The sequence below is a fragment of the Betta splendens genome, chromosome 13 (genome assembly GCF_900634795.4).
Source record: "Betta splendens chromosome 13, fBetSpl5.4, whole genome shotgun sequence".
Classification (NCBI taxonomy): Eukaryota; Metazoa; Chordata; class Actinopteri; order Anabantiformes; family Osphronemidae; genus Betta; species Betta splendens.
Genome location: NC_040893.2, coordinates 12,796,701 through 12,817,630, shown reverse-complemented (window position 1 = coordinate 12,817,630; position 20,930 = coordinate 12,796,701). Strand labels below are relative to the sequence as shown.

At 41.8% G+C, this 20,930-nt stretch overlaps 5 protein-coding genes across 8 annotated transcripts; 4 read left to right on the top strand and 1 right to left on the bottom strand.

Moving 5' to 3' along the window:
- Nucleotides 1–15: 15 nt before the first annotated feature.
- Nucleotides 16–16,526, bottom strand: lbhl (LBH regulator of WNT signaling pathway, like). Of its 4 annotated transcripts, none has more exons than XM_041073485.2 (5): nucleotides 16,491–16,526; nucleotides 14,919–14,997; nucleotides 1,708–1,783; nucleotides 1,090–1,387; nucleotides 16–839 (listed from the first exon to the last, which is right to left on the bottom strand). In XM_041073485.2, the coding sequence occupies exons 3-5, from the start codon at nucleotides 1,777–1,779 to the stop codon at nucleotides 769–771; spliced, it is 441 nt and encodes a 146-aa protein (XP_040929419.1). In that variant the 5' UTR covers nucleotides 1,780–1,783; nucleotides 14,919–14,997; nucleotides 16,491–16,526; the 3' UTR covers nucleotides 16–768. The 4 variants fall into 4 exon arrangements, with proteins under 4 accessions (XP_040929419.1, XP_040929420.1, XP_055369758.1 ...); XM_041073486.2 differs by having other exon boundaries at nucleotides 16,393–16,499; XM_055513783.1 differs by lacking the exon at nucleotides 16,491–16,526 and having other exon boundaries at nucleotides 14,919–15,253.
- On the top strand, nucleotides 6,404–9,278 carry polr2i (RNA polymerase II subunit I). Its single transcript, XM_029172087.3, has 6 exons — nucleotides 6,404–6,569; nucleotides 6,713–6,767; nucleotides 7,296–7,369; nucleotides 7,582–7,656; nucleotides 8,488–8,539; nucleotides 8,678–9,278. The coding sequence occupies exons 1-6, from the start codon at nucleotides 6,508–6,510 to the stop codon at nucleotides 8,738–8,740; spliced, it is 381 nt and encodes a 126-aa protein (XP_029027920.1). The 5' UTR covers nucleotides 6,404–6,507; the 3' UTR covers nucleotides 8,741–9,278.
- Nucleotides 9,606–10,857, top strand: pglyrp5 (peptidoglycan recognition protein 5). The gene is made up of 4 exons (XM_029172086.3): nucleotides 9,606–9,746; nucleotides 9,834–10,029; nucleotides 10,120–10,238; nucleotides 10,395–10,857. The coding sequence occupies exons 1-4, from the start codon at nucleotides 9,734–9,736 to the stop codon at nucleotides 10,568–10,570; spliced, it is 504 nt and encodes a 167-aa protein (XP_029027919.1). The 5' UTR covers nucleotides 9,606–9,733; the 3' UTR covers nucleotides 10,571–10,857.
- Nucleotides 11,011–14,496, top strand: foxg1c (forkhead box G1c). The gene has a single exon (XM_041073483.2). The coding sequence runs from the start codon at nucleotides 12,345–12,347 to the stop codon at nucleotides 13,557–13,559; it is 1,215 nt and encodes a 404-aa protein (XP_040929417.1). The 5' UTR covers nucleotides 11,011–12,344; the 3' UTR covers nucleotides 13,560–14,496.
- Nucleotides 16,527–16,534: 8 nt separating the features above from the next.
- Nucleotides 16,535–18,299, top strand: snrpd2 (small nuclear ribonucleoprotein D2 polypeptide). The gene is made up of 3 exons (XM_029172088.3): nucleotides 16,535–16,685; nucleotides 17,322–17,501; nucleotides 17,926–18,299. Coding segments are annotated over exons 1-3 (357 nt in total). The 5' UTR covers nucleotides 16,535–16,683; the 3' UTR covers nucleotides 18,101–18,299.
- Nucleotides 18,300–20,930: the final 2,631 nt, after the last annotated feature.

The window sequence follows — 20,930 nt, the reverse complement described above, 5'->3', positions numbered from 1 at the left end:
CTGACTTTTATACTGACCAGCCCACACGCGCTTTCACAATCACACATCATCATCATCTGCACTGAGGCTGCCCATATATGAGTGTAGGAACAACTGGTACAGAACTGTGTGCGTGTGTTTTCATTTTAGGATCACGTCTAAAGGATTCTAAATAAACTATTTGAGGCTTCTTAGAATGCAATTTATTACCTATTTAAAAAATTAAGCTTAGTAAAGAAGAAACGTCCACATCCAAAAACATGATTCCACTGTGAGTCATACTTTATTCACACATATTCCTTGTATTCAGCACAGCTTTTCCGTATAAACAAGTCATTGACAAATCAGCCTACTCACTATGCATTAATGGCATCTACAGCTACTGATGAGAAACTAAAGCTGCCTCCTGTGTGATGGTTTTTTGTGTGTGCTTTACACAAATTACTGAGAAATGCTGATGGTTGAAGATAGTCGCACACACGAGCCCCGATAAGAGAGCTCCTCAATGACACGCCTTCACGAGAGGACCATGGCATCGTGTATTTTTTATTTAACTGCATTCCTTGAAAAATAGGAAATAAAAACAGAAATGAAACATAAAGTCACACCGTCAGCAAAAAAAAAAGTTGCTTCTCACCAACATCCAAACAGTTTGTATTTATAGGCCTGGTTGTGATGCAGTGAAAGCAGAAACATACACTCATCCGAGTTAACCGGGTGACTGGTTGCTGAGTTTCTCCATAGCGCTTGACGTAGTCGGGGGGTTTGCGGGTCGTCGTCGCTCATGGCTCAGTTGAGGGCCGGGGCACTGCTCGGCGGGAGGGTCGGGGTGTCGTCTCTGAACGTGTCTGACTGAAGGTCTGCAGGGACAGAAATTCACATCATGAGTATAATCCTTCCCAGAGCAGCACATGTAGGACGTTGCTGACGCTGGGCTTCTGTGGAGGCTGCGCCCATTTCACGCAAAAGTAAAAAAAGTCAGTTTCATTTTACTCATCATTTTCATGGTTAATTTTTAAATGCTGGTTCAGCATTTTACAGCTGATGACTTGCATGCTTCTACTGTCCTCTGAGGGCTACCGCCGTAAACACACCCAGGCAGGAGCTCACCAATGAGTGTCAAGCCTTGCTGCTGGTTCAGTATGACCGACGTGTCCTCCTCCTCCTCCTCGTCATCGCCCCAGTCTGCGATGTTGGCCGGGGGGATGCACTGCTCCAGGAACAGGTCCTCCTCGTCCTCCTCCGAGTCCGTGTTCTCCGGAGGCCAGCGCAGCTCGCCGCTCTCCACCTCGTTCACCTCCGTGGGCTCCACCACGATGGAGGGCAGGCGCTCCTTCTCGTGGTCCAGGTCCAGGCTGCTGAAGGAGGTGTCCGGGGTCAGGACGACCTCAACGGGGTCGGGGAAGATCTGGAGGAACAGATGACGGAGCTCAGAGGCCGTGGCTGTAAGTCCGCTTTTGTGTTTCATAGTCCAGTTCTGACCACTTTCACATAGAGCGTAATCCTGCAGATTACTCTCGCTCATAGACACACACCTACGCAACGTCTGCACCATGGATTTTTAATATGTGTCATGGGTTTTAATCCATGTGTTTATTTTGACTCCATTGTCCCGTCTGTCAAACGTTTTTTTTAAAGAACCTTTTTTTTCCCACATTGTCCTGATAAACGTAACAGAATGAATAATCATTCAAACTAGCGCAGTTACAGCCTGATGGGGGCTCGTACCTGGAACGACAGTCTTTCGTCCTTTCGTTCTGCGTCTTCGCAGTTTGGATTTTGTCCACTAATCTCCTCCATCCCTCTGCAGATGAAACAAAGTCATCACGAATCTAGAACAGAAACTGTAAATAAAATGTGGAAGACAATCCACCTCCACCTCCCTTGTCACTGCAGAGTCCTGCCTCCTAACTCTTCATATGCAGCAGGCTGAATCCCATTAAAGCCAATTTAAAAGCTCCACAGGGCCCTCTCCTGGGCCCCACAGAAACCCAACAGCCATTGTACCTGAAGTAGTGCTCCCAGTGGTTCAAGATTTGATGGTCTGAGTATTACAGTACGTGTGTGTGATACACACACTAAAAGGCTGAATGAAAAAATGTACTAGTCATGATTATGTGGCCTTTATTAGACCACTGCCCACTGGCTGCAGATAGATTCCCACTCAAAACAACTTCAATCTGTTCATGGTCTCCAGAAAAGCTGGGGGGATTAGGAAGGGCTGACAGCACTGGGGATCCATCAGAATCCTCTTTTAACCCTCTCTCTCCCTTCTCCTAAGTATTTGGTCAAGCTCTGCAGGAACTAATCGGTGTTTGTTGTCTTTTAGAGGTCTGCTGTAATGAAACAATCTGCTAAATCCCGCTGACCCTTCAGCTTAAACAGGTTTCATCTCTTGTTTGGAGATGGACCGTGGCACGATGTTTTGAAAGTATGAACTGCTCTGGAAAAGTTGCTCCTAAACAAATGTGCACTATTTATAAGGAATGCCTGTTTGGGAGGACGGCTCACACTGAAATGAGTGTGGAGTAGGTATCGTGTCGATTTGTTGTGTGTTTTAAAGAATATGTTTCACGCATACTGAACCTTAACACCTCTGGCTGCCATGTTGTGTCACACTGGGGCCGTTGCCACATTTAATGTCAGGATGTTTCTGGGTCATCAGCCGTGCAGCATATTCATCAGGCCAGTTGAGGGCCGGGGCACGACTCAGTGCAGCATTAATCAGGTATATCACAGGGGAAGAGACTAGAAGGTAACGGCAAGAACCGAGAAGGATGACAGTTGCTGGATGGTGGCACCAGGGGGAGGGTGTATGTCTATCCTCTATATATAATAACATATATATATATAGAAATGTCAGCAGGTCCAAACTATACCCTGCATAAAGTGACTGCATTGCCATTAGTGTGTGTAAGCTGGAAGCACCACTATGACTCAGTACCTCTAATATGGCTGCAGCCTTCTTTATATTTGATTCAGGTTAAACACACACACACACACAGACACACACAGTCAAATCTAAAGTAAAGTTTGTTCGTGTGGGCTAAAATTCTCACTTCTCAAATAGGAAGTTTAGAAATTGCATCAGTGCAGCTTCCCACTCCCTCGGCCTCTTTTCCCCTCTAAAGCTGAATTGATCTGCTTTTTATATGACTTAATTCTCCAAGCTGACCATTTGGCAGATTTGAGCCCCTACATGTTTTAACAACCCACAATCATTGCACCATATGACAAATGAAGAAACACTGAGCCAGTTTGCACAACCATCGAAACGAGGACGTCCTGTTCTTATCTAAGTAGGATCGGCTTCATTTCTGACCCATTTGTAAATGTGTGCACACTACAATTCAATTTTCTGATATGATGCTACTGACAACTGTGTCACACTAAGCTGTTTGTGTGCCACCTGGGATGGAAACATTCAGCAGCTATTATGATGAAGAAGCTTAACCTCCATGTAATCCCTCTTGTATACACTTGCTCTAAACACCTGCACATTCCACACCACTCGTTCATCAGCCTTTGCTTGTGCAAGTGTTTTAAATACATCCCACCAATAATAATAATAATAATAAAAATAATAATAAATAATAATAATAAATATTAATAGGAAGGATATAAGGAATACATGTTTTAACTGTAATTAAAAGGTTCATTTGATGTAATGGGGCAGAATGACTTTTCACATGATGAATGATCATGGAAATACGTATCTATATTTAAATGCTTCCTCTTAAAGTGAGAGTTCTTATGAAACAACTGTCTGTTCCTTAAAGAGTCACGACACGAGAGATTGTTATATTCTGACCCAGTGTCAACCTGTGGCGGCTTCTGGAATCTTCAGACAGCTCCACTGTGTCCAGCTCTTCTTAACAACAATAATCCACATTTTATAATTACTAATAATAATGTAACACAGGAACTTAAATAGCCACACCAGCCACTTGCTTTAATCACAACCCGTCTTTGTTCAAGCATTAAACCTTCTTTCTCTAGTTTTCCATACATTTCTTCATACTCACGTCTCATAATGCTAAGTTGTGAACGCACTCACATACAGTATGAATACAGTTATACTCCATTTAAAGGTGGTTGCTGCTTCCTCTCATCAGCGTCAGCCATGGATTTACATTGTGAAATTGCTTTGTGAATAATAAATAATAGTAATGAGTCAGAACTGAAGCATCACCTTTAACAAAACGTGCACTTTCAACCACTGAAATCTTATTAATATTACTCACAAAGCAATTTCACGCCATCTACGGCTTTAAATTCTTTATGGAAGATTCTAGTAACACTCATAGTTTTATTGTAGAAGCACGATCAGCCAATGGTTCTGCATCATGGGTGATACTTTACTTTAAAAATTTAAATCTATTCATAAAAACAGAGCCTTAAATGTTTCATCATAACTGAGTAAAGTGCTTTTCCTAAAAATAGAATGAGTGATATTATCTGTTCTAAACATCAGAAGCTCCACGTACGAGGGGCCTTTTCTGTGAAATATTGCAGCCTTTGACTCTTCTCAAGAAAAGTTCCTGAGAGTCAGGAACTCCCCAAACAGCAAACCCAACCGCGCTGGCGTCTCCTTACCCCTCAACTGCAGTCAGACAGATGTGCTCTTCATCTTGGCACAGCTCCACGGTGGTGAAGCCTGGCTCCTCCTCAGGGAGTGCAGAGGACACAAGAGGGGGTGCAGGAGGGGGTGACCAGCTCCCACAGCACCCCCCCTCTGCAGAGCCCTCACACAGGCTTTTGCCCTCCAGGGCGAAGCTTGGATGGGGTGAGCCCCGAACGCAGGGACCCCAGGAGACGATCAGTGGGTGGAGATGCGCCTGGTTCGGTCCCGTTTCGCCTGTTTAGACGACTGTGGAGTCTGTCCCTTGTCTCCCTTGTCCAACTTCCTTGTCTCTGGTGTTTCTCTCAGCATCCCCCGCTGTCCCACCCCTCCCACTGCCCGGCTTTGGAGAGGAGCAGGATTAGCGTCTCTTTCGATTACAGAGGCAGGACTGGGGTGACGTCAGCCGGGCTTGACGGTGCCCTATGATGAGTTGGCACGCGGAGTGGCTGGAGCATCTGTAAGGAAGCGTAAGGGGCGCCCAGGTGGCAAGTGTCCCCACCAATGATTGACACCGAGTCGCCTCAGTGAGCAAAACTGCTCACCGAAATCAGCAAGGGGACGTGGTGTAGCACAAATATAAGCTCCTTTACAGCCCCCCCTCCATTATATCTGTTTGTCCAGTGTGTGTGTGTGTGTGTGTGTCTCTCTCTCTCTCTCTCTCTCTCTCTCTCTCTCTCTCTCTCTCTCTCTTTGTCTCTCTTCCCAACTGTGTTAGTGTAGCTCCATCAGTGGATTTAGATTTGGGCGATTCATGGAATTAGCCCAGGGATCAAGAGCTCAGGCTTGGAAAGGGCAGATATATATATACATATATCAGGCTGCAACTACTGCTAAACAGACCACTAACAGCAGTGTGTAATCCCCTCTGTAGGTTAAAAAGGGGAGGTTTCATCAGCCTTTTTCGTTCTAAGCGTTCTCATCATCTTCCACCACCTGTGGCATCAGAGTCTGACAACTTTATGAATTGTTGCTGCACAAAACGGGAGCTATTCAAGGGCCAGAACTGATTACCAGTTTGTGTTTTCCCCCCTGTGCTTAAGCTCCCATCTGTCCTAGGTTTCCATTCTAATACTCTATGATCCTGACACTTGTTGTAGCTGCATTACGAATAATCGACATATATTTAAACTAGCAAGCAGAATGTAAATATTTCAACCATAGTTAAGATGATATAATACAAAATAGATTTGGTTATTTGCACACACACAGACAGGACAAATGAAATGCCTTTTGTTAACAATAACAAAACACTCTAATTAGTCCAGAAAAGTAATTCTGTTATTATTAAGTTACTGTCAGCCCAGATCCCTGAGCGAGACCGCTCCAGACAGCTGTTCATTAATACTCAGTTACTGACGCCTAAGTCAGGATTAATTACAACTGCGGGCTGTTTATTGCTAAACTGATGTCAAATGTACCATGTAAGGGTTTTTCCCCTGCGTGTTTCAAACTACATGACATGTTGCCGAATGCAAATGTGGATTGTGTCAATCTGTTTCCTTCCTCAATTTTACTGTCACAGCACAAAGAATATGGTTTATACCTGCTTATGCTCACGCTTTTACTTATGTGCTTATCAGGTGAGAACAGTTACCTTAAACCTCTATTGGTTTGAACCTTTGTGTGTGATTCTTTGTGCTTTGGGGTAAATGTGTTCAGTGTATTTTAAGTTATAGCATGTTTCATCAGTGGGCTACTTGAGTTATCGACCAATAGTAATATATTATAGCGAACATGTGCGCCTCCCAACCGCTAGACAGCGCTGTGTCTAAACTCAGACATTTCTCATCTACTGACACGCATGCGCAGCAGGTCTGTTTTCAAACGTGAGGAAGCGTTAACAGCGGTAGAAAGTAGCCGAGCTCTCTGTTTGTCTTTGTCAAGCTTATTTTTTTTTAACACAGATGGATTTAGACAGTGGAACATACGAGCCAGGGTTTGTTGGAATACGCTTTTGTCAAGAATGGTGAGTTCGTGGCTAAACCTTTGCAAATAATATAATAGATACAATAACAAATCTAGATTGTTAGCTACTTAGCTTCGCACATGTTAACGTTGTCTATGTAAAAGCAGTTAAATGCGAATGCTAACGGTGGCTCTGTTTTTCAGTAACAATATGTTGTACCCCAAAGAAGACAAGGAGAACCGTGTTCTGCTTTATGCGGTAAGAGTTAAATGTGTGTATCGTGATCAAAACGTGTCACATGAATTTGTCTTCTACTACTACTAATACTACTACTACTACTATAATAAGAATAATAAATACCAGCAAACTGGTGATGGCTAAAACCAGCGGCTGACAGGGTATGACATTTGAATATGAACTATTTCAGTACTAAGCGAAAAATGTTCTTAAGTCAAATGTTTACCAAAGTTTATTGTCCCACATTCATGTGGGAAGGAAGTCCCACTGTAATGTCAAAAGACTGTAGTACCTTAACAACAAACTCGTGTTACAAAGAGTAATTTGAGGGGGCACATTATAAGTCCACATGCATCTAATAACCAGCGAAAGTACTTGGTGAGTTATGGCCAGTAGATGTCGCTGTATAATGATCTTTAGTTGTTTTTTTATTACAGTTTCCAGTAACAACAGTTTATTTCAGATAGCTGAGTACATTAGAGATGTGGGTCAGATGAAATGCTCAGAACATCGTTTTACATCGGTGCTAATGATTGTCTCAACCCACAGTGCAGAAATTGTGACTACCAACAGGAGGCAGATAACAGCTGCATTTACGTCAACAAGATCACTCATGAAGTTGAGTAAGTGAAAGAAACCACAAAGCCACACACATTACTAAGATTTATCTTTTGGTTGAAATAAATTGATTTATTATCATAATGTTTCTCCTGCAGTTTCATATCTAGTGAAACTACTGTGCAGTTTGCAGAAAATACTATTAGTCTTGGACAACTGACTGTGTTCATTAAACTATTATTAAGTCCTTGATCATCTTGCTTTTCTCTTTCTCCAGTGAACTAACACAGATCATCGCTGATGTGTCTCAAGATCCAACACTACCAAGGACAGAGGACCACCCCTGCCCCAAGTACGTTTTATCAAAAATGCCGACCTCAGTCGTGTTCTGTGTACATAACTCCCTCACTTTGATTTACAGTAACTCTGATACTGTACTCTTTATCTGATGTGTATTCAAGTTGCTTTATAGTTATTTTGGTTTGATACAACCCATGACATATTGTTTAGAGGAGAATTTTAATTGCACATGTTGATTCAATGACATCATGCAATGGCAGACAGCTGTTCTCCCAATGATTTGTCATTGTATGACAAATTAAAAAAACAGATGCCAACCACACTCTTTTGACACGTGCATTGTTATTCAGGTAATGATTCACATGCTCCCTCTTGACGTAGTCACAACAGCTACTAAGGTCATCAAATCTCTTGCTGACATACGGATGTGGTCATTTTTTTCCCACATTTTCGTATTTGTCTCTTTATCGTCATTAGATGATCATCAGATTTTCCCCCACACAGTTCCCTATTTTCTCTTTATTTACCATAGCAGTTTAAAAGCTTTGGCCATGTGTGGACAATACAATACATCTTCGCTACACTGTACCACAAAGTCTTTTTGATTCATTACAAAATCTACAATACTATTAACACTAGTGTACTTTGCGCATATAGGTATTTTTATACAAGCAGTATGGAATATATACACTATATTAGTAGTGACATTCATTGCTTTTATGTTTTCATTTAAACACAGCTTTTTTTGTCTCGCTGCAAAAACCACATTTTTAGTATGCTAAGAACAAAACCATAGGGACTGATTGTGAATAAAATAATTGTTGTTGAGCTGTTGTTTGTAATGTAGTTTCTAAAATTGTGCAACCACCATGTGTCTTTCCAGATGTGGTCACAAGGAAGCGGTGTTCTTCCAGTCTCACAGTATGAAGGCTGAGGTAATGCCTTCCTCTTTTTAAAGACAGCATGCAGGGCTTTGGTTATTATTAATGTGTAAAGAAATAATCAAAACAGTTTTGTGTGCACAAAACAGTTACAGTGTCAGGATTAAGCATGAATTCTTCTCTTCCTGATAGGACGCTATGAGACTGTACTACGTCTGCACAGCTCCTCACTGTGGACACCGGTGGACTGAGTAAAGCTGGAGATGAAGAGGCCTATCATTTTTATCCACAAGCACATCTGATACATCAGTCAGGAACCTGTATGTCTGGTTACTTAGTGTGTAGTAACCAGTATGTCATCATTACTGGACAGAGCTGCTGATGTTTGTAGTCTTGAAATGATCTGTATGAGCATTGCTTGTCAGGCACTGTTGTGAATATGTAATAATAGTTTTGTTATAAAACAACCTATGGTTTGTGTGTAATTTACTGTTTGAAGTAGGTATCCATAAAATATTTAGTGTTTCCTTTCTTCTGCAGTGGGAGCAGACAGGTAGCTGCTTCTTAATCATGCTCTTTATTTACAGTTTTCCCTCAATTTTTTGTGCAGTATATATGTGTGTTGCTTACAAAAATATGCATTTGTCCTTTTACGTAGAATGTTGCTAATCTAAAATGACAACCTAGGAAGCATTTAGTATTTTATGACTACATTACACAGTTAGTTGCTATAGGTTTTTAATAGTTGACATTTTCCAATGTGTTGAGTTGAATTAAAATCATCAGTTGGTAACTGTCCCTTTGTGTTTATTTAGACATGTAACAAATTATAAAGCATAGATAGTAGATAATAGGAGATTTTCAGAATGACTGCTTCTAGCAGGGTTGGCTCACCTTTTGTGTTCTCGTGTGGTGAAAGCATTCATGTTGCAAAACAGATGCATTTATGCATGACAGCTACAGGAGCTGTTAAAGTGTGGGAATGAAACTGACACAGGTTTTTGTCACCCTATGGAATATTCAACTTCCTCCTTTGTCAAACAATGTATATTCCTAACAGGTTGTTGGGTAACTGCAGAATATCACTTAGTCAGCATGAGAAAAGAACTCACATGTTCATTGTGACGCGGAGCCACATGAAACGACAAAGAACGAGGTAGTGTGTACTTCCCCACCTCACACGGGCTCATTGATAAAGCATGTGCACAGTCGGCTGCTGCAGTTCTCGCAACCAAAGGCAACTGAGTTATGGAGCAGAAAGGTATGACGGCAAACTGCTTTTTACTACACATGGACATGTGGCTGCTACTCCTGTTTAAGTTGTGATTGTCCTCTCAATGCTTCCCAGTGAATGTTGTTTCGAGGTCACAGTGGGGAGCGGCTGCCGCTCTACGACGAGAGAGACTGACGGACTCTGCCCAGAGAGTCATCATACACCACACTGCGTTTGAAAGCTGCAAAAGCCTGAGTGAGTGCAACGACCAGCTCGTCACCATCCAGACGATGCACATGAAGGAAAGAGGCTTTGATGACATTGGATACAAGTGAGTGGTTCTCTTATTGTAGTGCTCCAAATACTGGGGACTTCTTTTTTAATTTTGCTGTACACTTCTCAACCCTCCTGTATGTTTCAGCTTCCTCGTGGCAGGAGACGGCACCATGTTCGAGGGCCGTGGCTGGGGCGTGGCAGGCGCACATACCAGAGGCAACAATCATGACTCGCTGGGGATCGCCTTCATGGGCAACTTCAACCGTAAGCACACGTGCTTATCTTTTGCAATGACAACAATAAGAGCGCGTCATAGTCCATGTCGGTGGAGCCGCCTGAGAGCTGGGAGTGTGGTAAAAGGCTGCGTTTTCACTGAGCCCACGTGATCAGTTGCTTTTGCGTGTTACGTTTCTGCTTTAGGTGACACACCAAGCCAAGAGGCCGTCTCCGCCGTCACACGGCTGCTGCAGTCGGCCGTTTGTCAAGGCTTTTTACACCAAGACTTTGTCTTGTTAGGACACAGAGATCTTGGAAACACAGAATGTCCAGGAGAGAAGCTTTATGCTGTCCTACCACAGCTGAGAAGAACTGACTGAAAGATGGAAAAGTCTTCCCTTTAATCCAAGGACTAAAGTGGATTACAGGCTGTGAACTTTATAGAGAAACACTAACTCTCCAAGCTTTTTTCGTTTCACATTTTGTTGGTCCTGGACAAATCACAGCCTGTCTGGCCTTTGTGTTGCAGCAGGGGGAGCCATTACATGGGGATAGTTGGTTGGTTTACAGACCATCTCAACATTGGTGAAATGGTTGCCACAATATCATGATATATTTGTTCTTGTGCCTGGCGCAATATAAATAATTAATTGTTGCTATTAACTAATACTAATGTTATGCTACACAGCTTTTGTTGTCATCATATTATCATTCCTGATTTATTTATTTATTCAAGGGATTTTTTTGAGCCTTGTCTCTACTAGAAGACACGAGGAGTCGTAGGGCAGCGCTGCTTGTTGTGTTTTGCTGTTAAATCCTACTAGCAAAACTGAAACAGTGAATGTATTAACCCTTTATTGTACTGCATACTTAGGCCTATAAACTGTGTCTGTAATCATTGTTTTACTGCAAACAACTCTTAAATCAACACAAGGCATGAAATCAAAAAACGAAGAACTAAGGATTACAGACAAGACAAGAAGATATGATCATATTCATCTTTAAGTCTGAGCAAAACATATGAATTTAACCACCTGCAAAAAGCTGTTAATGTAATTACAGTCATCCTCTAGTGCTGAGTGTCAGGTCTGGGTCCCTCCTCAATGTCCCTTTAGAAAATCATGTTAACACTTATTCTTTTTACAAAATACTTTACACATGGCGTTCAAAGACCACATTCATTAGATGAAAGTGTCAAAGAAAACACATTTTCATTAGAGACAAAAGGTACTTGCGTAGCTCTTAACACTTGGGGACCCAAAGCCTCCATAACATCCCAGTTCAAATCTGTTTATTCAACAATTGGGTTCCGTGCTATAAAAACAAACGTGCAAACATGAAATAGATTAAATGGGAAGTTCTGAGCAAAACTAGTTAGCTAAAGAATTAATGTACTTATAATATAAAGAAATTTATAACTGCAGACAACCTGAACAAAGGTGCCCTGAGGGGATGTTGGGCCCAGACTTGTTTCCTGTCTCATCAGAGACACACTTTCATTTTTATTTTGACATAAACCTATTTCCATTCTCTGCATTTTAACATGTTGCAATAACATGACAAAGTGAAATATTAAGTTACTTTCCCGTATTTGCTTTTATTTTTGCACCCAACTTTTTATGTAACCTTCTTACTCCCCTCGTTTGACCGGCATTTTGCCAAATGATGGTGTCCACGGAGATGCGCTGGGAAAAAGAGGCAACGTGTAAGAGTTTAACCCCAGAGGGCGACGCGCGCGAGGAGATCGAGTTTCGTGACGCGCGGAAGTGTTATAATTGAACCTGGGAGTTCAGCGATCAGTCACACAGATTGACAGCGACTGTACTTCCCTCCGCGCGCGCGCCGCTCTCACCCCATTTGGGAAGAGGAGCCCGAGAAGAAACTTCCAGCGGAGTTGCTTTCAGAATGGAATCGAGTTGTAGGTACTTTTCGTTTAAATAGCACGATCTGTCCTGAACTGAACTGTTTTTTTAATCCGGTGGCAAAATGCACCACAGGTCTTGAGCTGCTGTGATCATGCGCATTTCTCGTCACGCTGTCCCAGTGCGACTTTGGCTCCTCACCACTTTGAATCAGCGCTTCTTCGCTCTGCGGGTTCTGCGTCGCGCTCAGTTCTGACGGATCCGGGGACTTGGAGGCGATTCCAGCCGCGAGATGGAGGACGCGAAAACTTCGAATCGATTTTTCCACAAGTCTTCGTTCAGCATCAGCAACCTGTTGTGGAGACGAGAGGGGGTGACGAGTGACCAGGAGCCTCCGCCCGTGGCCCAGACACGACACCACGCACACCCTGACAAATCCACACAAGAGGAAAACTTTGACCATGGGAAAAACCGCGGAAACGCGGAGCATTGCTCCAAAGTGGACGCCAAGCCCGCGGCTGCGCATGGAAAGCAGGAGGGAAATAAGGCAGAATCGAAAAAAAGAGTTGAAGAAGGTGTCAAACCTGAAAAACCCCCTTTCAGTTACAACGCGCTCATCATGATGGCGATTCGCCAGAGCCCGGGTCGACGGCTCACGCTTAACGGCATCTATGAGTTCATCATGGATAACTTTCCATATTATAGAGAGAACAGACAGGGATGGCAAAACTCCATCAGGCACAATCTGAGTCTGAATAAATGTTTTGTTAAAGTGCCGCGTCACTATGACGACCCCGGCAAAGGCAACTACTGGATGCTGGACCCCTGCAGCGAGGACGTCTTCATTGGTAGCACATCAGGCAAACTCCGGCGCAGGGCCGCATCCGGCTCAAGGACCAAACTTGCCCTTAAAAGAGGAGCAGGTCACATGATGTCCTCCAGCAGCGCGACCAGCGTGACCTTGGCCGCTGCCGGTTCGTTTTACTGGCCGGTGCCGCCGTTCCTTCCCCTCCAAACCCCGGTGCGCACCCAAATAGGCGCCGGGTCCTATCTGAGCGGCCACCCCCGCTTCTCCAGCCACGCCGCGTCGGTTGTTTCGCAGCGGTCCCGCCTGAGTGCAACAAGTGCCGCCGACGCCGATCGGTTCGTGCAGACGCACCAGGAGATGTCGTACATCGGAGTGAGTTGCGCGCAGTCCCGTCGCCATCAGATCGGCGCCGCGTGCGCCGCTTTCTCCGCGTCCATTCCTGCGTGCACCGTGCCATTATCGGATCCGTGCTCCTTCAACATGATCTCCGGACAGGCCAGCTACTTTTACTCACACCAAATACCGTTTGCCGCAACCTTCAGCCCGTGCCAGGAGGAAAGCGCCCCCGCCAAGGCGCCCCCGGGACACATTTTATCGAAGACTGGTCAGTCAGACCTCGGCGGATGTTATAATGACTTTCCAAATTACTGCTCGCAAGTCAACTCAAGCCCCCCTTCCTCCTGGATTATAGAAAAATAGAGAACGCATTATAACTGATAGTCAGACTACTATAAAACTTGAAATATTATATATATATATTATATAATATATGTTAGACTAACAAATAAGGCAAACTGGAACTTACATACCAGAATAATCGCCAACATTTTCCGATACTTCTGTGTATTAAACGCTATTGGTGTCCTCTCCACGTGGCAACAATTAAATGTACTCTACAATTTAGCATAGGTTTCTTTAAGATTGCGCATATATGTGTGTATTTACGCGCTGTTTATTTGGGGCAGGATCAACCAATCACATTTAAATCATAGCCTAATTATTAGACTGCATCCGTTATTCGAACCTATTCCTGTTAAACAGTGGTCTGTGTGTCTCATTATTTTTGCATATGCGTATGTGCATGTCTGTAGCTGTAACTGAAGTGGTGTTTGCGTGCATGTCAGTGTGTAAGTCTAGAATCACTCTGCAAAAAATAACAAGAATTAAATGAAATTTTAAAAACGTCTGACGTTTGAAGGGATTCATTTTAGTCAGCGTGCCATCAACACTAAAAGCGATTACTTTACAGTTAGTTCTGGTATAAGCGAGGTACAAAAAAGGAAAAAATAATTAAAAAAAACAATTATTAAAACAGGTTTCAGTTCAAACAAGATAAATAATAATAGAAGTGAACAGTGAGTTAAAATAGTGTTAAAGGCGATTATTTACTGCACTTCTAACTTATATGGTCTTCGGCGTCGTTATTGTTACAACTAAAATATGACCCTTTTAAGCCTACATATAATTAACCGATAAATAATTCATTTTAATTGTGTTTTCTTTTTACCTCATTAAAATGTACTGTTGTTGATTGTTCTTATTTGCCTGTGTTATTATATGTTTCACTCCAGAGACTGGAGCCCACACAGGGACAACAGAAGAAAAGACTTTTACCAGACTTTTTTTTAGAATACGTCATGATTCTTTTTAATCTTTGACAGATCTGTGGCTTCAAACGCAGCCACGAGCCTCCGACGCGTCCTTCGATCAGAGCGCGTGATGTAACTTCAACAGGTAGACGTGAACATTTCTAATCGGTTCGTCTCGTGTTTCACCGGGCGCTGACATCACTGCCTGTTACACTTTCCCTCGCCTCTGTCTGTGTGCTATGAATGCATATGAATGGGCGTATGTGGACTGAGACTGGAGCAGCTTTCTGGGCGACTGCCTTCGTTAAACAAAACGCTCTTTATTTCCAGCACCGTCACCTTTTCTGAGCCCAGTAACGTTCACAGCCGCCTGCGGCTCAATCAGACTGGGATGGATCAGGTAACTTCAGTGTTGGCAAACTCATCGTCTACATACAGTAGATAGGAAGATAAAAAATATTTTCATTACCGGCATAAGCGATTGTGGTCGCAGCGCACAGAGCAGAGACACGGAGCTGCAGGTTTAGCTTGAAATGCGGTGTCTTACCCTGTGGCAAAAGTAAGAAGATACTGATGTTAGTATAATAAATAACCAGCTCTGACAATTCCAATCACGGTGTAATAAATCAAAGCTGCTGTTTAGCCTCTTACAATCATGCGTTGTGTACATGAAAGTTGTGTAAACAGTAGTTAGTGTCACCATTTTCTAAGTCTTTAGTGTGATCATCAATTATAAATGTGAAACTGTATTGGTATTATTAATATTATTCTAACACAGATTTATTAGTGTGTATTTCACAACATCGTGCGAGGAGAAAATAAGCCTCAAGGCTGTTATTCCTCTGTCAAACATTTAAAAAATCTGTGTTTAGCTGTATTTTTGGTTTTTAGCTCCTTTTTCCACTTTATTCTTGGTTAATAGAGAAATGTGTTGTTATGTGCCAAAATACTATTAACACAGATGACGTGTTTATTACAATAAAGAATAATTTAAAAATAAATAAGTTAACATCATCTGACTAGTCTAATAATGTGAGCAACAGGAACTTTTTTCAGCGTTATCCATTCGTTTCTTGCCCATCTGAATTCACAGTTGTCAATAAATCTCTGCCCTCTTAATTGGGCTACTGTAAACGTGCATTCAGCTCAGCGCAGGCCCATCACATAGGCTACTGCATCACTACACAAACACAGTGTCGGGCCACGCTCAGCTCATTTTACCCGCTCACTGCTCCACAAGTTAAGACGTAAGTCTTTTGGCTGAGTTAAGGTGTGCTCCATGAAGATATAGAACAGCTCTGGAAATCGATCCCCACACTTGTCCCCCTTAACTGCACACAGGCTGCCTTTATCCATAGAAAGTGGCTTCCACAGGTAGGTCTGCCACCCTTTGAAATAAAGTGGGTGGGTTGAACACCCTTAGGCGTCTGTCTGTCTCTTGCCAGAAAGCCAATCTCTCAAAGTCTCATTGCTGTTGATAGTGCAACCTGCACTGCTGACTCTCTTATAGCCGTACACATACTTTCCTCTGGTTCTTTTTGTGTTAGAGCACAACAAAGACACATCTGTTTGGGTGTGTGGTATCACTGTGACAGCGCCTTCTATTTTCTTTGGTGTGTAGTAGATATTTAATTCCTTTTAAGTAATGCTAAAGGAAAAGTCAACTGCCCATAAGCTCCAACACCTTGTATAGGACAGTATAATTTGATCAATTACACAGTTCTTAATGTAAATAATTAACTACAGTCCTACATGTAAACCTGTATTTTTATGTAGTGTTAAATCAGTTACTTGACCTTTAAGGTAATAAAAGGGTGTATGTGTTTCCTAACTATTCCATTTTTGCTTAAAAAATCAAATTACTAAGCAATTCTAAAATATATTACTGTTAAATCAGTGAGGTAAACTTAGCCATATCCAATTCAAAATACCACACAACTCACTATTTAGCATATAATGTCTTGTTGACCTTTCACTGTCTATTTAACTTTGTTGAAGAACTATATATAAAGCACAAAAATGCACAGAGAAAATAAGGAACCTGCTCTACGGTGTTGATTTTCGCCGCTAGGTTTACGACCCGGTTGTTATAGTGACATTTTGACGCGCGTGAGGTCTCTGACCCGGAAGTAGCTCCATCCACGCGAGTCTGGCGGAATCGTTGTAGATACGGAGGTGTCCCTTTGAGAAAAGCGAAATACGATCTGAGAAAATAGTTTTACTACTCTGCGACCATGTAAGTACCGTAGATGATCCATGACACTTTTTTTTTATTTCCAGTCTGAAAGCTTGAATAATGATTTCTAATCTAGTCTAAACCGGAGTGCTAAGTATGTTAGCATCTTATGGAGTTAGCAGTGGCACCGAGGCTGGTTTACTGTTGCCAATAAAGCATTTGTATTTAATTCGCCGTTGTGTGTTTACGTGCCAAAATGTCGCAACTATGTAAACGTTGCAGATTATTAAATAAAAAATGCATTTTCTATTGTGTATTCGTGCAAAGTTCAAAAGTTTCGCGTTAGCAGTAACACAATGGCACCCAGTTCGCTTCGCTTGTTAGCTAATTGCTAGTGCTAACGAGTTTTAGCTTGTTTTTTCTTGACTTTGTTGTTAGTCTAAGGCTATAAATGTGCCTGAAAGTTAAAGGAGGGTGAAGATTTCATGGTTGTAGCTTACTTTACTATATCATTCATTAATGCGCTAAAACGTGGAAAAGGGCAAAAGATTTTATTTGAATAGATCAACTTTCTGGCACTAGACTTCAAGATATATTTATAAAGGATTTTAATTTCCTATCAATTCAAATATGGTATAAGAATACTGTTAATCTGTTACAGATGTCATCATTGTTATCGTCTTATATGGTTTTCAGGAGTCTGTTAACAAAGCCAAAGTCAGAGATGACCCCTGAGGAGCTCCAAAAACGAGAGGAAGAGGAGTTTAACACTGGCCCTCTCTCTGTGCTCACTCAGTCTGTGAAGAACAACACACAGGTCCTCATCAACTGTCGCAACAACAAGAAGCTTCTCGGAAGAGTGAAGGCCTTTGACAGGTACCAGACAGAGACACTGACTCTTTACCTCTCATTGTTCAGTGAATAATGGCACCTACACGTCCACTAGTTTTTGTCACTTTTTTCTGTTTTATTTTGTTACTTAACTCACTCAGATTTAAATTTTGCTGCATTAACCCAAACGATTGTTTGCACTTTTAAGTTGTATATTCTTAAAGTGAAGTAGTAAACAAGTTTTTACAATTGCATTGTATCTTCTTTTTTTATTGATTTGACATAATTAAAAATAAAATGGGATTCTTTTTGTCCAAAAGGAAAACATTTTTCCCATTATGATTTCAGGAGATGTTGCACATGAATTTAGGCATTCAATTCTTAGCACATTTTGATACACTTTAATATTTTTTTAAATGTTTATATTTTTTCATGAACATTATTTGATATTTTGTGACTGCTCTCACAGGCACTGCAACATGGTCTTAGAGAATGTGAAGGAGATGTGGACAGAAGTTCCCAAGAGTGGGAAGGGAAAGAAGAAGTCTAAGCCTGTGAATAAGGACCGCTACATTTCTAAGATGTTCCTCAGGGGGGACTCGGTCATCGTAGTCCTGAGAAATCCTCTGATCACAGGAAAATGAACTTTCTAATCAGTCAGTAAATCTGGAAGCAATGGATTATTAGAAAAGGGGTTTTTGTTTTTTGGTTTTATCACTGCATTTATTAAAACAAATGCAGTGTTGACAGAATGTTTCCTAATATTTTGAGCTTGGATGCAATTTGCATTGTCTGCTTAAGTCTTCTGTCTTTTTCATTTTAATAATAAAAGTAATCCATAGATTGAAATGAGTTTTTATTTACCTTTTAAATAGTACTATTTGGAGATTTATGAAATGTAATTGTCATGTTTTCCTATGTATAGCTTTAAAAACCAGTAAAACTACAGCAGGAAGTACATCTTCTGCTCCTATTCTTGGCCATCCTCTCCCTCCATCCCCACCCCTCCTCATCCTCCCCCCGCTGTCACCTCTTCACTCTCCCCTGACAGCATCTTAGATATCAGGCTTGATTTCAGTCAGCAGCACTCAATATGCGACAAACTGCCGTTTAAAGGGCCCCTGCATTATTGATGAGACCAGATGTGCTGACTGTCACTTCACACCCTCATCTCTCTCCATTTTAGGCTGTTCGTCTTCGCCGCTCAGCCCCTCCTGACCACTTTGTTAATTGTGTTAATAGCTTTACAGCTAGTTTCGCCTTACTCCGTGCTAACACTTGGCACCTAACCTCTGCTCTCTGGTGCTCTCAGATTTACTGGTCAATTGTGCAGGTTTGGCTTAGGTGAGTTGCAAAGTTTGTATTTGATAATTTCCTGCTAAATCAGGTTGATTCCACAGTTGAAACTAAACTCCTTTGCTTTAAAGGATCCTAAACAAAATGTATTGACCAAGAGTTAGTCAAAGCCTTCCTACTTATAAGGTTTTACACTATCCTTACATTTAATGCTTTAAAGCTTGCTACTACTCTAGCTTGCTACCGTATACCCTGGTATGCCCAAGGCAAGCACCTGTGGTAAGTATGTGTTTCACTGATTTACAGCTCTGAGATTAAATCTGCTGGATCGGAAGATAAACTCGACCACCAGGAGGAAACCATGTGAGCACAAGGAAGTGAAACCCGAGTGCTGAACTTTTACTGTTTAGGTTCTTGTGCTCCTGCTTCAGGCAGATCTTAACTCTGACCAAACATTTGAATGAACTTATTTTGTAGGGGTTAGGTGAATGACATGTCTTTACTAAGGCCGCCCACACTGTAGGCAAATGCATCTGAAGGCTCTGTGGCCTCTAGGAGGCACCTATGTGAATCATCTTGTTACAGATATTTCTAGTGTTTCTGCAGAGAAGCTCATTCTTTGGTAAAATACAATGATACCTAATAGTCTACTGCTGCTGGGCATAAAAGTTACAGTAATAAATCTGAATTTTAAGTCGGGTTATACATTTTGCCACTCATGCAACTAGAAACAGTTTCAACCAGCTTCAAGTGATTGGTGTCACAACTCTGTTTATATTTCTAGGTGAGTTTCTTTCATTATTGTTGTTAGCTAATCTACAGGCTATAGTTAGTGCTCGGGACCCCATGGCCTCGCAGGATTCCAAATTTCATCTGCCATATGTTTTCTACTGCAGACATAAATCAAAGTGTTACCTGGGCTGCTTAGTAGATTTTAGTTTACCTAATCCAGCGTCACTGTGGATCTGTTTTAGTATCCGGGGACAAAATGCTGTCAAATAGCTGGTGGATTTATTTGGAGATCATGCCTGAGATAAAAACAACTTTGGGGACCTCGTTTGTTCAGTATCATCATACACTTTTCTCATGTTACTTCACTCATCTCAAAGGCATTTTGAGAAGTGTTCAGATTTTGGGGTTGAGTGATCCATGAGCAGGAAGGCAGATGTTTTATTCAGTAGGTGAGCGATAAGAGGGGGGGAAGTGTGATTATGATAGGGATCGGCCATCCATTGATACCTCCAAGCAACATGACACCCTGCAGCTCATCGATCGGACCCCGTAACCGGAGCCATTGTCAGAGTTTGTTTTCAAGCAGAGCCACGATCTGGGTGTCAGAGCTGCCGGACCACGTGGAGCGAGGGGGAGGCTGGAGGAGAGAGAAGGTATCAGCACTGTAAACACACAAACACTACCACCTCGACTCATCTCTTTAAGTGTGAATGACAGAAACTGCAGGAACACACCCAGTGACAGCCAAAACATGAGGGATCAGGTGTATTGAGCTGCCACATGTAGACCTGAACCTATTTACAAACAAGAACTGCTTTGTGTGGAAAGGTGAAAGTAGGGTTTTTCTTAAAAGTTCAGTTTAATGAACTTTGTGAGTTCCACAAATGGAGAAACTATATACATTAATACAACTGTTAATAAATTGTATAAGCTGTGATAATAGTACAGAATATAATTTAATTATTATTCAGAGGAAGAATGGCAACATGATGAGATGTATTGAAAGCAGTTAATACACCTTGAACTGACAGATGTTAAAATAACTAATTTGATTTAAAATTTGATCTTGAAGCCTGATGTCAGTCTTTTCAAAACATGGTTAAGAGAGACATTCACACAAACAAAATAAAGAATACTTTCCTGCTGATTACACAACATTCAAGACGTTTTTCCTGTTCAGCCTGTATTTGTCTGATATCTTGTTCTTATGTCGCCATCTAGTGGTTGATACAAGAAATGCGGTTTTCTAACGGGACCCATGCTTTAGTTGACTTACATGTGAATGTAGTCACCCACCCCATAGACTAATATGTTTATAAATTAATCAGAAGTCTATTCGTTACATGCAGATTTGCTCCACAAATCAGCAGCGGAGTCTTTAGATATAAAAAAAAACATGCATTAAAGTTTTGGTCTGCATTCTTTGTTTTATTTTACAAATGAAAA

What these genes read in the sequence shown, in the direction of transcription:
- lbhl (XM_041073485.2), bottom strand. Translation starts at nt 1,779, where the DNA reads ATGGAGGAGATTAGTGGACAAAATCCAAACTGCGAAGACGCAGAACGA. An exon ending in ACGAAAGACTGTCGTTCCAG is followed by an intron (nt 1,388 to 1,707) that starts GTACGAGCCCCC and finishes CTGTTCCTCCAG; the next exon opens with ATCTTCCCCGACCCCGTTGA. An exon ending in GCAAGGCTTGACACTCATTG is followed by an intron (nt 840 to 1,089) that starts GTGAGCTCCTGC and finishes CTGTCCCTGCAG; the next exon opens with ACCTTCAGTCAGACACGTTC.
- snrpd2 (XM_029172088.3), top strand. An exon ending in AGAGTGAAGGCCTTTGACAG is followed by an intron (nt 17,502 to 17,925) that starts GTACCAGACAGA and finishes CTGCTCTCACAG; the next exon opens with GCACTGCAACATGGTCTTAG.
- foxg1c (XM_041073483.2), top strand. Translation starts at nt 12,345, where the DNA reads ATGGAGGACGCGAAAACTTCGAATCGATTTTTCCACAAGTCTTCGTTC.
- pglyrp5 (XM_029172086.3), top strand. An exon ending in TTTGATGACATTGGATACAA is followed by an intron (nt 10,030 to 10,119) that starts GTGAGTGGTTCT and finishes TGTATGTTTCAG; the next exon opens with CTTCCTCGTGGCAGGAGACG. An exon ending in CTTCATGGGCAACTTCAACC is followed by an intron (nt 10,239 to 10,394) that starts GTAAGCACACGT and finishes TTTCTGCTTTAG; the next exon opens with GTGACACACCAAGCCAAGAG.
- polr2i (XM_029172087.3), top strand. Translation starts at nt 6,508, where the DNA reads ATGGATTTAGACAGTGGAACATACGAGCCAGGGTTTGTTGGAATACGC. An exon ending in ATACGCTTTTGTCAAGAATG is followed by an intron (nt 6,570 to 6,712) that starts GTGAGTTCGTGG and finishes TCTGTTTTTCAG; the next exon opens with TAACAATATGTTGTACCCCA. An exon ending in CTCACAGTATGAAGGCTGAG is followed by an intron (nt 8,540 to 8,677) that starts GTAATGCCTTCC and finishes TCTTCCTGATAG; the next exon opens with GACGCTATGAGACTGTACTA.